General features: G+C 37.3%; 1 protein-coding gene across 1 annotated transcript; it reads right to left on the reverse strand.

Moving 5' to 3' along the window:
* Window positions 1–300: 300 nt before the first annotated feature.
* On the reverse strand, window positions 301–15,890 carry LOC132176051 (alpha/beta-Hydrolases superfamily protein). Its single transcript, XM_059588163.2, has 8 exons — window positions 15,717–15,890; window positions 13,361–13,486; window positions 11,945–12,043; window positions 5,679–5,821; window positions 2,881–2,989; window positions 2,064–2,171; window positions 850–990; window positions 301–775 (listed from the first exon to the last, which is right to left on the reverse strand). Exons 1-8 carry the CDS (start codon window positions 15,786–15,788, stop codon window positions 398–400), a joined length of 1,176 nt encoding a protein of 391 aa, XP_059444146.1. The 5' UTR covers window positions 15,789–15,890; the 3' UTR covers window positions 301–397.
* Window positions 15,891–17,244: the final 1,354 nt, after the last annotated feature.

The following is a 17,244-nucleotide window of genomic DNA, read 5'->3' on the forward strand; positions in this document are numbered from 1 at the left end:
TGTCAATTCGTAAACTTGGATGCCCGACATTAAGAGTATTTAAAGTTTAAGAGAATGATTGTAAACAAATTTAAACAAAGTAAAACTAATTTGATAATTTAAAAGACAAAAAAAAAAAATAATAAAATCTTAAACCCGGACCGAAACCTGGAAATCAAGCAAAACCTTGAAACCTGCCAAACTCCGGACTTGAGGTAAATGAGTACAACCAAAAGTCTCATGCAAATACAGATTAGTGAAAAGTGCATAAAAAAAATCATCTTGGAATGTGCTAAAGTCAAATTAAGTTATGACACAATCTGAAATGTCCAACCCGAAACAGAATACATAAAACATTAGCCACCCAAAAATACACTTGGTTTGCAACAATTTACAACAACAACGTCCAAATTTCATTTTACACAACTTGTCTGACTTTCCAACGACAGTTCAAAGTAATATACAATGATCCCAAATAAAGAGGAAGAAAATGTAGAAAGAAAATCTCCCATACATGAGTTAAGAAAAGCACCATCATATCTTCATCAACGAAGTGGCAATCTCTTGCATTGCTGAGGAGCTGGTCATCTAAGCTATGAGATTCTGAACTTTCTGGAGCTGGATGCAGCTGACTATCTGCGGATGGCCCTTCAGAGTGTTCCCCATCATCCTTGGGAGGGTCATCAGGATCTTCTTTTCCATTATTCTCTTCACTAGGACTTCCACCACTACCTCCCTTTGGGACACCTGGGACCAAGTCTGGCCGAGCTTCTACGCCAACCCGCCTCAGGTGTAGCTGCCACATTGTAGAAACCCATTGAACAGGCCCTTCAACCAATACAAATATCAGCAAATAGAAATGGTAACTACCTGAAGATGTAAGTTAACTTCATCTGGACGTGAAAGAAATGGAAAATCTCCCCCAGTTTTCAAGGATGCTCGTCTTGCTTCGGGATACCTCTCACTCAGTTCATCCTTGAGTTGTTGAGGAATTGCACAGTAATCATTTGTCTTCAAGGAAGGAACATGTAAGCATGTCGAAAGGAACCAGTATTGCTATTAGTAAAAACTTTTTTAATTTCCTTCTTCCAGTATTATAGGTACAAAAAAAGCATCAAGTTAATGATGGTGAGCTTCGCAAGAATTCAATGACTTCAAGCATTTCAAACGCCATGCAGGAACGTATAAATAAATATATAAATAAACCAAATGACAAAAATGGTGATAACATTATATAGCAACCAGAAACATGGGATTATGTGGAGATAGAGTTTCAAAAGATTATTAAGAACCTAACTGTTACATATATATCCAGGTATAGTAATCTACTGACCTTTGGTCTGTCAAGCTCAACACAACTAACAAAAAACGCTTGGCTTACAGCCATGAGATTCACTTTAAACCAAGTTGGATATGTAGCTGGTTTCCTTCCCTTAAATAATTCATGATAAAAATCTCAATAAATGCAACTTAGAATCTTCACAATATTATTAGGACCACACTCATAACATTCAGTTCAGGGTACGGCCAGGTTAACCCATTTAATTCAAGTAGACCTCTCCAAATGTGAGATACGTCTGCAGTTACCAGAGAATTTATTTTTGACTAGTTTCCAAAGCTGGGTAAGCCCAACTAGAATAAAGGGAACTTTTTTTTTGTTCCACTTTCACCAAGGAACAATCTGCAATTGATTCTTCTCTTACCTATTAATTATCATTATTTGTACAGCAAATTGGACTTCATAAATTCACCAAGGAGTAACATCACAAACCATCAAAAAGCTTTACAAATCACAAGTAAAAGAAGTTAAATCCTAAGTGTTACTGGTGAATTTCAGAAGCTACAAGCAGAACTTGGAATATTAACTAGCAAGGGGGCAAAAACAGAAGAAGAAGAAAAGGAATGAAAATTAAACAAAATAAGAATCAAGTTTCAGAAGGCAAAGAAGGAAGCTGAAACTACAGTGACTTTCCTAAATTTGGACTAGAGTACTAGGCCACAATATAACCTTATATTTCAGAGAGGTTTAGATTCTAGAAATACTCGTTTGCACAACACAAATCCAAAAGAGTCAGATAACTTACATCCATTATAGTGATAAACGAATCAGAAAGCAGCAATGGTCCAACTGAAGCAGCATCAACTGTCAAAGTTAACCTGGAGGCCAAGTCATCCCTCGAGAGTGTTTCAACCTGAATCAATAGTCACATATTATTGTGCCAAAGGAATTAAGCAAGTAGTTTTCTACAGAATATATATTTGCATTTAAAGTAAACATAAACAGAGAAAGCAAATGAGAATTGAAGCATGCACAAGATTCTCTCAATTTTGTGAACAGATACAAACGAATTGTGAGCACCATCTAGAAAAAAATGTCATTCTTCATATAGATGTAGCAGAGATGCAATTCACCTCCTCGATATTGGCAGTATAAGTTTCAAAAGAAAAGTAACCCTCAAGACCACCGGGAACAAAGTTGAGAAAACTCATATAATTGATTGCAAATATAAATAAATATTTTTGATAAGTAATGCATTTCATTAATAAGCACTAAATTGATTGCAAATATTGATTCAAATTTTCACAAATAAATGCAGTTAGAATTTAATTGTATTTTAAGTCCAGTTGAAAACCTTGTACAACCATGTGGTTCCTACCAGGGTCAAAGAACTTTCCACTACTAGGGTCACAAACTCCCTTCCCTGAACATTGATGGTTGAGAATTTTTCTCAACCATCAATGTTCAGGGAAGGGAGTTTGAATAAGTACAATCAATGCTTTGACAGAGTAAATTTCATTCTGTGCTGAAAACTGAAATATAGAGTTCGAAAGCAGATTGCTCCAAGACATGATCTACATAGCTAAAACCATCAGATACCTTAGGCCTTTCACATACTTTACCTGAGAAACAACGAAGTCCACAGAATCTGCAATGAATGGTTCATGGGGACCATCACGAATTCCTGTTAAGACGTATCGTTTCAGCAAAAAAGAAGGGGTCCAACTAACACTGCATAAGGCATACCACAATCAGGATGTTAATTTGTTGAGGAAACAACATATCCAACAAGCAATTTGCTACAAACAACATAACAGGAAAAGATAATAAATTCATGCACCACTTTACAGAAACCAGGAGAGAATATATACTAATGGTAATTGAACTACTAATATCATAATTTGGAGCTATTGGTTGTAAACTGAAGTCACTATAGAACATGCCATTGTAAAACCACAGAGAATAGCTATGAGAGAGGCTGGATAAATAAACTTAAAAAAACTTGATCCTCCAGCTCATCCTCTTTCAAGATGAGATGCAAAATAGTCCAGGAATGCAGGAGGAAGAAAAAAAAACAGATGTGATCTTGAGCTAATAATCCACACTTCATTATGCTTGGGTATACCAATGAAGGCACAGCACCTTTTAACAAACAACCATGCTACCCACCACATTCTCTTGGAGAAGGGGAAGGGTTCAAATTTTACAACAAAAAGTTTTCTACCAGACAAATATATCCAAGCCTCACAAAGCAAAGGATAATTAGAGCTTGGGAATAAAAGCTGAATGTAGATATAATTTTGAGTTTGACTGCACCAATCGTGGTAAGGCTTTTTGGCCTATTAGCCTAGTTGGTAAACACTTATAATCTGTTAGTTCGGTTGAAACTCGTACTAGGCAGTTTGATCCGATACTCAACATGCTTTTGTGGCTGGTATATAAATTTTGGATTTAATGCAAACTGATTGTGGATTGTTGGATAGTAGGGGGAGTAAGCAGCCTGGGTTGTTTGCAAGTCAGATATTGAACAGGCAAGCAATCATGTGAACCAGAATCGTTTGATTTATTTGTTGGAAAGACTTGCTTTTAGCAAGAAATGGAGGAGGTTTCGGTTTATATTTCAACTGTCTTTTTGTCAATTGTGATGAATGGCAATCAAAATGTTTTTCCCTTTCTTTTATTTTCTTTCTTTCTTTCTTTCTCTCTTTTTTTCTTTTATGTGTGTGTGTGTGTGTAGTTCTAGAGGGTTGAGACAAGGAGACCCTCTATCTCCTCTTCTTTTCATTTTGATTATGGAAATTATTAATAGAACGTTATACAGGGCAGTTGAAGTTGGGCTTATAGTCAGGTTCTATTTTTGAGGGAGTTCATTGAAAAGATATGGAGATTCTCATCTATTATTCATTGATTCTACCGTCCTCTTTTGACAAGTAGTCCCTAATCAACTTAAGGCTATTCGCTGTGAATTATTTTGTTTTGAAGTCGTTTTGGATTGAAGGTAAATTGGGATAAGAGCAAATAAGTACCTGTGGGTGATGTGAAACGGCATCCGAGTTTTCTGAGGTGTTGGGTTGCAGGGTAATCACATTACCAATGACATATGTACGTTTGGATTTGAGGAAATTAAGTTTCATAAAGTGGATTAGGATAAGATAATATGTGATATCCAGGCTGGTGGTTTGGGTGTCCAGAAATAGAGTACCTTTAACCAAATCTTATTAGGGAATGGCTTTAAAGGTATGGACCCAAACAAAAACAATTATGACGACCTGTCATTGCAGTGAAGTACAGGGAGGCTTGGGGTTACTGAACATCTGCAATAGTAAAGGGGTTGTATGGTTCGAGCTGGTGGAAAGGTAGTAGATGTGGTTGGGATATATCTTCAGGCTTCATCAAGTTTGCAGTAAGGGATGATTCTTGAGTCCGGTTTTGACATGATTTACAGTGCAGGGATTATTGCAAACCAATTTCCTGATTGGTTTACCTTGGCTGTTGATAAGGAGGCTTCAATTACTTTGTATTTGTGTAGGTCAGACAAGTGAGGATTGCAGTATCCAAACCCTATCTTTTTGCAAGCTTTTCACGATTAGGAGTTGGTGTCTGTTGCTACTTTTTTGTTTTTGATAATATCATTTGTACCTAACCCACTCAGTGAAGTATTATTATTCATCTTTTCTAAAACAAGAAATAAAGCACAGTTTTCAAACTCACTAGCAAGATAAGTACATGCTGACCTGGAAAGCATCAAGGAGTACCTATGACCCTTGCCAACTCAATTCAATTTCTAGTAAGTTATGACAGGGCAGAGCATGGAACAGTAAGAAAGAACTAACTAGCTTGCTAACTAATTACAGAACAGGGCAATCAGCGCTGCCCTCCAAAATCCCCCCCTCCCCCAACCCTCAGAAGGAAAATATAAAAAATAAAAGGTGCTCTGCAGATAATCATCTCCCATAACCAATTAACCAAAACATTGGTCAAACTTCTAGCAAAAATACAGTTTCTGCTACTCCATTATATACGAAGTAGATCTTTTTTTTTTTTTGATAAGTAAATATACGAAGTAGATCTTTTAACTACATTGCAAATATTTTGATGATTTTAGCAGCAACTAAAAACTTACTTAGTTCAGTAGAGAACATGGTCTCATTTATTTATAATTCTGTGTCAAAAACCAAAAAACATATTTCTTATTATCATCTACTGCATGTAATTAGATCTGTAAGCAGTCTCTCGATGGTGATCCTAGCATCATGATAGCACACATTTATCAAATCTTTGATGTGCATTATATCTCAGCAACTCTAATCTCTTTGTCTTCCTTTTTTTTTTATCAAATAAAGAAATACATAAAAACAAATAGGCAGTTTGATTATATCCAGCTTACAGTCATTAATCTAAGAAAAATGAGGTAACTTACATGGGAGCCCATGGCATTGCAGCAGAGAAACTGCGTGTATCCAAAAAAGAATTTGATAGTATCAATGACCGAACCCGCCTTGGGCGATGCTGAGCAAAAAGTTGTGCTAAGAATCCCCCAAGCGATGTACCATATAGATGTATCTGTTAGATATAAATTGATCAGTCTACTCAGCAACCAGTTAAGTTGTCAGTAACTGGTGACAGAAATATGTAATATAGGTTGATTAATTTTATACTTTCAGACTATCAGTTTATGACACATAACTACAATCAGGCATCTACGCTAACTGTTAGAAACCACATTGTTCATGGAACCTACACAAAATTGTTTCATAGACCACTTGTATCTTCTCCTCCAATGATCTGCTCACACCAACTGTAACTAATTGTAGCTGTATACAGGCAGTCCATTGTTGATTAATCTAAGGATCATGGGTCTGTTTGTTAAAATTTTTTAGAAGGTGCTTTTGCTTTTCGATTATGATGTGACATAAGGTGAAAGTAGTTTTGAGTGTTGAGTTGTTTGTTAATGTTTTTTGCTTTTTTGCTAAAAAGCAAAAAGTTGCCCTTAGAAGTATTGCCAAACGAGCGCAAGTTATGTCTAAAACTAGTGCAATTAATTTCATCAAGATCAAGAGTGGACTTTGGAGAAGCACAAGTCCTTTTTCTTTTTTTCTCTCTTTACTTGGACAATTGCTTGTCTAGCTCCCTTAGTGATTAACTATTCTGATTTTCTTGTTCTATTTTCTTCTTCCACTTGGGCGTTCTCTTGCATACTTTTTGTGTATTAGGGTTGCACCCCTCTGCGCTTTTTGATATATTCAACTTTACTTATCAAAAAACAAAGGATGGAATTAACAAAGTAGGGAACCAAATCCAATTTTTGTTTGAAAGACGGATTAGTCAAAGTTATGATGTAACAAAATAAAGCTCACTTCAAATCTATTCAGTATCCAAATTTGAGTTACCATAATTCACTAGTACGCTAGTGAATTCAAGACATTAAATAGCAAAACAACATCTATTCATCTCTCAATTTACAGTAAAAGGGAACATCCTAGGAGATAGATTATAGAGCATACCATGTACCAAAGAGATCTGTAATGAAACGAGACCAAGAAAATAGAATGAAGCTACTAATTCTATATAGCTCATTCATCCTTCTTCATTCATTAAATAGAGCCAAAATACAAGAATGCTCTATGACAGCCATAGGGACAGCTCACTAGGACACCTAGCATTCTTCTAGAAGAATTTCATATCACTCCCTATCTTAGGAAATTACAATTCACTCTAACATAGTCTTGGGAAATTACAGTTCACTCTAACACTCCCCTCAAGCTCGAGCAAATTTTTCATATAAGCCAAGCTTGGAACAAATAAATTAATAATCAAACAAAGAGACTTGGTAAACACATCAACAAGTTGATCTCCATATTTTACAAATGGTGTAGAAATTTCTCCTCAATATTTTCTCCCAATTTTTTTTTTTTTATAATTAATCGAGATATCATTAAAAACGTAAGACACCCCATGTACACAGGAAGTATACAAGAAAAACCACCTAGGTAGTAGGAGCAAAAAGAACAAAAAAGCCATTATAACTAATCACTAAAGGAGAAACATACGTAACTATCCAAAGATATAAAGTGTTGAAAAATAAAAACTTCAACTTATCCAAAATCCTCTTGTGGTCCTGAAAACACCTATCATTAATTTCCCTCCATAGACACTACAATAGGCATAGAAGACACCATCTTCCACACAACAACATTTTGAGTGTTGACGTTCACCAGGAAGCAAACAGATCGACTACTCATCTAGCCATATCCCAAGACAACCCAAATCGATCGAAGATGACATTCCAAATGGCACTAACCTCACAATGAAGAAGAAGATGGTCCACAGACTTCCCATTCCTTTTGCACATAACACACCGATCAACCACAATGATACGCCGTTTCCAAAGATTGTTCATGGTAAGGATCTTCGCTAGGGCCACCGACCACACAAAAAAGGGCACTCTTAATGGAACCTTAGTCCTCCAAACACTCTTTGAAGAGAAATGGAAACCATCATGACAACCCATTATTTGTAGAAGGATTTAACACCAAACAACCCCTCTTTTGGAAGAGACCCACCACAACCTGTCTTCCCCTTCCTGTCTCATTCTTACTAAATACATCCTATAGAACGAGGCAAAGGCATCCACCTCCCAATCCTGAGTCGCACCAACAAAGCTCATGTATCATTGAATGGCACCTCCAGAAAATTCCAAGCGAGCCTCAACAAGAGCATCCTTTGCGCGCGCAATACCAAATAAAAATGGAAGGCATTCTTAAGGGCCATATCCCTACACCAAAGATCATGTCAGAATCTAATCTTGGAGCCATCTTCCACTTCAAATCTGGTATGACTACAAAACTTCCCCCAACCCCTCCTAATATTCTTCCATAAACCCACTCCATATGCCCCAATAGGCTCACTAGAACATCACCCTCTCCATACACTGCCATATTTAGAGTCTACCACTACTCTCCACCAAGCCTATCTCTCAAGCCCATATCGCTAAAGCCATTTACTTAAGAGAGCATGATTGAACCTCAATAGGTTCCTAATCCCCAACCCTCCCTCAGAAATTGACGTACACACCTTCAGCCAACTCGCCAGGTAATATTTCTCACAAATGAAATGACAACCAAATTCAATGTGTTTTGTTCTCTCACGGAACACTGGGTTAGAAGGAATGTGCAAAGCAACCTGATTATCACAATACAGAGGAATAGGTGCAGGAACTAAAAATTCAATTTCCTGAAGAAAGTGTCGTAACCATGTCAATTCATTAGTCGTATGAGCCATAAAACTACTCAGCCTCTGCACTAGATCAAACAACCACTGTTTGTTTCTTACTCTTCCAAGTAACAAGGTTACCTCCCAAGAATCGTTTGTCGAAAGGAGATCCTGCCCAATCTATATCAGTGAATCCTTCTATCCTAAGGTGTCCATTATTCTTATATAGAATACCATGACCTGGGAATTTCTTTAGATGTTGTAGAATACGAATCACATCCTCCCAATGTGAAGTTCTAGGTGCTTGCAAGGCCCACTCGGGTTTTTGGTATCGGGCCGGGCCCTGCGAGTAAGGCCCTGGATATGCAAGACTGTACTTTGAAGGAGGCTGAGTCGAGGCCTTTGGAGTTAGGAGAGGGCTCGGATGTAGGGTCAAAACAGGTGGGTGTGCCAGAGCTCGTGGCGGGCGGTCCTAGTTCTCCGGTGGGTACCATCGGGCTTTCTGTGACTTTCGCGCCTAGGTCAATGTCCGCCGTCAGGGACGGCCTTGTCCCTCCTTTGCCGATCATTTCTGAGCTCACGGCAGAGGCGCCGACGAGGGTAGAAGAGTCTGGAAAGGAGCCGGCGAGGTTGATTCCGGCGAAGGTTGGTAGTCAGGGTGACGCTTCGTCGGCGGGCAGCTTTGGTCAGGTTTCGTCGACGCCGGGTCTGTGCGTATCTATCGTTGGGCTCCCGGTGAAGGCTCAGGTCACTCCCATCGCTCCTGATGCTCTACCTCTGCCGAAGACCGACCTGGATGTTCAGAGCTCGCCGAGGAGAGTGTTGTGCGTGTCTGATTTGGGGATTCTGGGGAAGGAGCCTATCACAAGTGCGTCGTCGGCCGGTATTTTGGTAAGCCCCGTAACTAGTTCGATGCTCTGCGACAGGGAGGCCTACGGAGCTTCTTTTTTGCCGATTGACTCTACTCCTCTTAGTCTTGCTGCTCAGTGCTCTCCAGAGGGGGGATCGTGTGTCCCTGCTACAGGGATTTTGGGTAAGAAGTCTAGCGAGCGGGTGTTCTCTGGGCCCGCTGTTGGTGGCTATGAGGAGTCCGAGAGGGAAGTTTTAGTGGGAAGCAATCCAGCTGATCAGTCTCTGGGTGGTTCTGTGTTGGGATTTCTGTGCAAGGAATCGGAGATAAGTGCGACACCGGTTGACAATTTGGGTCCTACCGCAGTACAAGTTTCTACTACCCAGGAGTCTTTTGTCCCAAATTCTTTGCCTGAGGAGTCGTTGGAGGAGCAGGAGAGGGTCTTTATCACTAAGGCTTGCAAGGAAGTTGGACTATCTTGTGACGGAGAAGAAGGAAAGCTTGAGGAGACCATCGGGTTACTGATGGCTGACAACAAAGGCAATGAATTGGAAAGGGAAGAGGGTACCTCTACAGCCAAAAAAGGTAAGAGGGAGCTTATTCATTTGCAGTCTTCTGTCAATTTTTTGGAGTATTCTTCGAGGGACAGGAAAAAGGGGAGGGCCAGGCAAGTTAAATCATGAAGCTCAAGATTCTTTCATGGAATGTGAGAGGCTTGAATGAGAAGGATAAGAGGCTGAGGGTTAGAAATTTGCTTAGAAGTTGGAAGGCGGATGTAGTTTGTTTCCAAGAGACTAAAATGGATTTTATTTCTTTTAACTTTGTGAGGAGTTTATGGGGCTGCCCGTATGTGGAGTGGTGCTATGTTCCTTCCATTGGGGCTTCGGGGGGCATTTTACTCATGTGGGATAAGAGGGTTGTTGAGAAGGTAGAGGTAGTGTTGGGAATTATGTGGTGGCTTGCTCTTTCAAGAATGTTTGAGGATGGTTTTGCGTGGGCGTTTGCGGGAGTGTATGGTCCTAACAGAGTATATTCTAGGCGTTTTCTTTGGGAGGAGTTGGCAGGGGTTATGAGTTGCTGGGACATGCCGTGGCGTATCGGTGGGGATTTCAATGTCACCCTCTATCCAAGCGAAAGGTCGAGGGGAGCTCATTCACGGGCCGCGATGAGGGATTTTGGTGAGTTCATTTCGGAGCAAGGCCTCATGGACCTTCCCTTAGTTAGGGGGATCTCTACCTGGGCAAACAATAGCTCTTGGTCTAGGCTTGATCGATTTCTTGTCTGTCCGGATTGGGAAGCCCGTCATCCGGACTTGCGTCAAAAGAGGTTGCTTCGGGTTTGCTCCGATCATGCTCCTATCATTTTGGATTGCAATTCTTTCCCGGGAGGTAAAAGGCCTTTTAAATTTGAGAATATGTGGCTCAAAGTGGAGGGTTTTGTGGACAAAGTGCACAGCTGGTAGGACTCGTATCATTTTCAGGGCACTCCGAGCTTCATCCTTTCTAAAAAGTTGCAAGCGCTTAAGTGGGATATTAAAAGATGTGAAATGAAAGAAGAAAACAAAGGAGATAAGGGGATTGATAAGAAGCAAAGTTACCAAGAGGATGCTTGCTGACACAAGATCTAGTACCTTTCTGCAGACCAGTAAGTAAGGATTCTAATGTCGGAAGAACTAGATCTAAAGACTCCACGGAAGGCGGTAGAAGCTCCGGGGGGGATGGTTGTGGACGAAGAGTGTCCACATGTAGGGGAGCAGATCTCTGAAGTGGCACTGTCATTGAAGGACCAAGGGAAACAGGGATGGATGTAGGGTGAGAGATGTCAAAGAAAGACTCCCCAAGGGATTAGGTATCTGAAAAGTACAGTTGAGACTCAAAAAAGGTAACATCAATCACTAACAAAGTTCAAAGAACAAGACTTTAGCACCAATAACCTTTTCGAGTTTGAGAATATTGGTGGTGTGGGGATCGAGTTTGTCAAATGTGAGTCCAAGGTTGTGTGTAACAAATACAGCCAAAACTCTAGGAGAGAGGGAAAAGAATATTCTATGACAAATATAGGGATAGCTCACTAGGACACCTAGCATTCTTCTAGAAGATTTTCATATCACTCCCTATACTCTTAGTAAATTACACTTCACATACTCCTAGAAAATTACAGTACTCTAACAAGATCCACAATTATGTACACTAATTTAAATGACCTACATACTTAAAACTATATGAAGCACCAAAGGTGGAAAAAAACCCCAACCCTCATCTCATCTCAATATCCATATCACTTGAGCCACGCTTCTATTATGTCTTAAAGTGTAGGGTAGGGGCCCCAACCTTAACCAGTTCATGCAACACCCTTGCACCTTACAAGGGATGGGCCAATGCCCCGATGGGGCCTAATGTCAACTTTCAGTGTCCTGTCATATAATTTAACGATGGCGGCAGTCAAAATTCATTTTTAAATGAGAGGAAATTTGTTATATAGTTACTGCACAAGATGAACCGGCATCTTGGTAAGTGCTAAAAACATTAAATACAACAGCTAGAGTAAAATGAGATAGACAAGACATATATTGATAACCCAGAAAATATAGTAGAAGAAATTGGTAAAGGAAATGAAGCTCTTACATGATGAACATCGATAGCATCCAAGAACTTTTCGAATACTTGAATCCACTCGTGATGATTCCATACCCGTGGAATATCAACAGAAATCACACGGTAACCCTACACATTTCAAAAGAATATGACTCTTCAATCCTAGTAAAAAAATTTATCATGCATAACATCAAAAACAAGTAATGGTTATGGTAGCAGTCTAGAAGGTTTACTTGACACACACAAAACAGGATTTAGGCAAGTACCATCACGTACAACAAGAGCATCAATAAAATTTTCAAGTTGAAATCGTCTAGTTTCATTCCACACGAAGACATTATGACACTAAAAAAAAGTAATAATAATAATAACTAAAGTGCAACCTGGTTTGTCCCTTTAAGATTTTCCATATTTCTACAATTTGGAATCCTTACCCTACAGAGACTTTTGATTTGAGTTAATATTTCTAAAAATAATTCTAACAGATTCATTATTGGCGTAACAGTGTCCAGCTGCAGGACTTATTCCATCTAGCGAGATAAGGACAAGAAAAACCACAACGAAATAGCCATGTTAACTATGAAATTCCAAAGGAGGAAAAAGAAGTTTGACCATTATAGAGATAACTAACTTAAAAAAGTGTCTATGTTTGGTTACTTGAAGGAGTCAAAGAGGAGTCAAAGAAAAGCAAGTTCATATCTACAGTGTTTAGTAATGACCTAAAACAGGTTAAACATAATCTATCCAAGATCTAATACGAATGACTCAGGCATTCACAGATATTTGATTATATCTCTAATCTTCTCCACCCTTCCCATGCCAACTCAGTTTATGCTGACACATTAGATGGACATCATTAGTTCCCTATTTCTTCAAATAAAAGGAAAGGTTTAAGTTTATAAATTAGAATCATAAACCGTAGACTTCAATAATATAACCATGATAAACTGATGGACATTATATACTTGGCTTACACAACCGAACTATATAACATTCTCTTCATATAAAACACATGAAAATCTATGGGAAAACAGAATATCGCCAAATGGAGGGAGGTTTTCATGATAACATACGATAATTTCCTTTCATATCTCATATCTGTTTGAGGAAACAATTTCCCTAAATAACAATATTGCTCAAACAGAATTATTCCCAGCATCAATTGTTTTCCAAAACTTAATGATTCCTGTTAGAAGAGCAGCTAGACAACCAAGAAACAAGCCGTATGAATCTCCATGATATAAATACTAGTCCGTGAGAACTTAGAAAACCATGGCATAGCATAAACTCCCCAACTTCTTCTACTTCTACATTATATATATATATATATATATATATATAATAAAGGAAGAGGGAAAAGAAAATGAATGAATACGAATTTCTAATATGTTGACACTAAATAATGTCACAGTTACGATGAAGAAACCATAAGATCAAACTTACAACCTTCATGGACAATGACATGATCTGTTTGTAGTATACATCTGCTGTCCCTGCTGTTCCAGGAAGACAAACAAGAGGAGGTACCACTTTTGGACCAAAATCATAATATCGCCACTGCTTTGTGCCAATCTGTGAGAAAAAAAAAAAAAAAAAAGTTTCCAAGGCTGAGATATCATCAGTCAATAAAAAGTATCATCAAGGTGAACCTTCTCATCAAGGAGTTAATGCAAAAATGCTCACTTTCCAAAAACTAAATAAATAACTGGACTTCTGTGCTTTAAAATACTACATCAACCAAACAGAAGCTAATATTCTGATTGGTCTTCATCAATAAAATAGACTCAATCACAAGTAGTCATTGCAATCATTCCCAGAGTCATGACCAGGGTGACAAATTCGTCACCTAGGCCCTCGCTCCCACTCTCAATTTGCAATTTGGAAACTTAGGAGTGGATCTGTGACAGATTCACAGGTTATATTTAGTACAGCTGGGGAGTTGAATCCAAGTATTTAATGATAGAAAGCCACAATCCCAACCACTAAGCTAGGTCAATTCAATTGTCATTGCAGGATTTCTATATTCAATTAAACATTCTATCTCACTACTGTATCAAACACATCAAATATTATTCACATACATATATACCATTTGTCAGATGCAAATGTGAATACATAATTGTAATACAACAAAAATGTATAATGCCGCTATATTAACAAATCATACATATTAATCCTTATTTATTTAAAGATTATGAGGCACTCCCACTCTTGAGATATTTTAGAGATCAACGCTATCAAGCCACGACTTGTTCACCTAGGTCACCATTGTTCCAAGAAGCTGCTCCAACAAAATTTTCCAGTTTTAGTAAATTTCTCTAGAAAAGCATATTAACCAAATACGTCTATGATAAATGGGTAACATATTTCACCACAGCCTAGAGCTGCTCTGCAAGAACATAGGAGGATTGTAACAATTGGCATAGTCATACTTCAAGGAGAACGCCTTTTCTGCTTCAGCAGAAAAACGAAAAGCCATATACACCTCTACCTCAAACAAAAACCAAGAAATATTTGGCTTTTAACAAATTACGACTTGTCACACAAGCAGCAAAAGAACCTTCTACAATGCTATTTCAGAACATACCAGTACCAAATATATCAAGTATTAAAAAAGTTAACACCCTATTTAAAATTTGATCAACATGCTCTAAAAAAATAACCACTCAATTATGATAAAGTCAAACACATATTGGAGGGAAGATAGAGAATAGAACAAAATTCACAAACAATCACCAGCAACATTTGCATCGTTTAAATACAGCTTCAAATTGAAATGGAAGGTTGAAATTAAATACTCAAAACGATCAGACAGATAAAAAACTAATCGCATCATAACTAGACATTAGACAAAACAAAAGGAACAGAAAAATGAAGCTGAGATACAATCCTTTGACCAAATAGAATTCAAAATACCAGAATCAAAGTTCTTAGAAATGGAAAAATATATTGAAATCCAATCTATGGCGTCCCATTGACATAAAGAAGCCAATGGTTGCAGCCCATAATCAAGCAGAATTTGAACATAAAAAAATCGAATTCACTAAATTGAGATAATAATCGAAACCCTATATCTAAAATGGTCAGAAAAACATGAATGTCCATTAGTAAACAACCCCAAATTTGACCAAGACGAAGGGATTATAAGCAGTACTAAATAATTCCTAGTCATCACCAATTAGAACCAAAATTCGAAAAAAAATGTAAGAATAATATGAAACCCAATGCATAATGAAACAGACAACAAGCAACTCTTCAAAGACCTCCATACTTAACAGAGAACAAATAGATTATAGCAAACACAAAATGCACGCCCAGCTACATTACAAAGCCAAGGCGTAAAACCCTTGATCAAAGCAATTCAAAATTTGCATAATTTGGACTTAAAAGAGAAACCCAGTAGATTCAATAATAAGTAAAATGTGAGTCCATTCTCATCCACATCCCCGTGATTGAGTGCGAACAAAAAATAATAATTATGGCTATAACAAAGGCCTACCCATTAACGAGTCTAGACTAACAAGCTAAATTCATTATCAAACAAACTTTCTTCCATACCCACATCAAAATTCACACAAGTGGTACACAAGTTGAAACCCAAATTCACATCATGATCAGAGAATTATAAACCTAAGCTCATCCACTACCCCATGATTGACTAAGAAAAAGGAGACACAAGCAAAAACAAAGCCACACCCACAAAAAAAAATGAAGCTAATGAGACAAATCCATGATCAGAAATTAGATGAAAATGGTAAAATCAAAAATCAAAACAAAACCCAGAATTCGGAGCGAGACGTACGGGGATCTTGTGGAGAGGGACCTGAGACTTGAAGTAGGTGTAGTCTCCGGGCGCCGAAAATGCGCCTTTCATTGCTAATTGATGTGCCCAAACACGCCCATCTCACACCACCATATTCGATTTGATCGATCACTATAAAATTCTCAGAAGCCTCTGCTCTATGTTTTGTTTATCCTCGCTGTCGTTTCCAAAATCTTCACTATTTATCTGAGGGACTGACGGGAAGACAGAACGGAGTGACCACGTCGATGGGCCCCGGGTCCAACCTGCGGTAAATGGTAACGGTCAATGACGGAGCGTCTCCAACTGCTCGTCAGCGTTATACTATGCGCATGATTGTGTTATGCACCAACGCGGCGTACTTTAGTGTGAAGTCTCTATCTTTGGTTTTTTTTTTTTTGTTTTTCTTAATGTTTTGTTTCCTTGTTGGGAATAGGAGAATATGCTAATTGTCACTTAAATGATTCATCAATCCTATTAAATCGATTGCGCTCACCAATTCATTCATCAATGATTCAATTAATTAAGATCAAACGCATTAGAATTCAAATTTAAATATTCAGTCTATATTTAATATATAAAGTCAATTTTTTTTTTTTTGTTGACATATCCGCACGAAAAGGGGAATGAGATTCGAATTAGAGACCTCTACTTTATGAGGCGTGGTCCCCAGCTAATTGATTTAAAATAAATTATAAATACCCTTTCAAAAAAATAAAAAATAAATTAGAAATACAAAGAAGATGTATTTCATTAAATAACTTTCTATTTTGCCAGTTAAAAGGACAAAATTGTTAAAATGACAGAAATTTCTTCCAAACTAGTTGGAAGAAATATTCTCAAACTCATTTAAAATAATGTAAGTGTCAATAAACATTTAAAGGCACATCAAATAAAAGTTTTAAAAAATGGAAAGCCCACCTACCCCTTCAAACTACCGCACAAGTGATAATGTCCTCCAAACTTTCAATTATGACAATATTCCTCTTAAATTACAAAAACATTATCAATGTTTCCCTCAATTACAAAACTATTATTAGTAAAGTAAAAACAAAAAATACTAAAACTTCTAAAAAAAACCCTAAAACTATATATGTGTGTTGTCCGGTGGCCAAATTAAAAAAAAAAAAAAAAAATTTAAAAAAAAAAAACAATTTTAGAAGAAAAAACTTAAAAATTTTCGATTTTTTTTTAAATTGAAATTTTCATTTTTTTTATTTTGTTTTATAATTTTTTTAAAATAAAAATTTCCCTTTGTTTTAAATAATTCGTTTAAAAATAAAGAAAATAATAATAATTCGTTTAAAAAAAAAAAAAAAAAAGACAAATCATTTTTTTTAAATTAAAATTTTTGTTTAAAAAAAATTAATTCTTTTATTTTTTTATTTTTTTATTATTTTCGAATTTATAAGGATCTTTTTGTCTTATTGGAAAATTTATAGAAGTATTTTTATTTTTTCAGTCTTGGGGAGACGTTGTCGCAATTGAAAATTTTTGGAGACATTATCAATGGGGTGGTAATTTGAGG

The sequence above is a fragment of the Corylus avellana genome, chromosome 3 (assembly GCF_965113065.1).
Source record: "Corylus avellana chromosome 3, dhCorAvel1.hap1.2, whole genome shotgun sequence".
NCBI lineage: Eukaryota > Viridiplantae > Streptophyta > Magnoliopsida > Fagales > Betulaceae > Corylus > Corylus avellana.

Bases quoted from the DNA above. Each gene is read 5' to 3' on its own strand.
- LOC132176051 (XM_059588163.2), bottom strand. From the start codon at position 15,788: ATGAAAGGCGCATTTTCGGCGCCCGGAGACTACACCTACTTCAAGTCT. The intron at 12,044-13,360 runs GTTGTAAGTTTG...TGAAATGTGTAG, and splicing joins TCATGTCATTGTCCATGAAG to GGTTACCGTGTGATTTCTGT. The intron at 2,990-5,678 runs GTAAGTTACCTC...TGCCTTATGCAG, and splicing joins GCAATGCCATGGGCTCCCAT to TGTTAGTTGGACCCCTTCTT.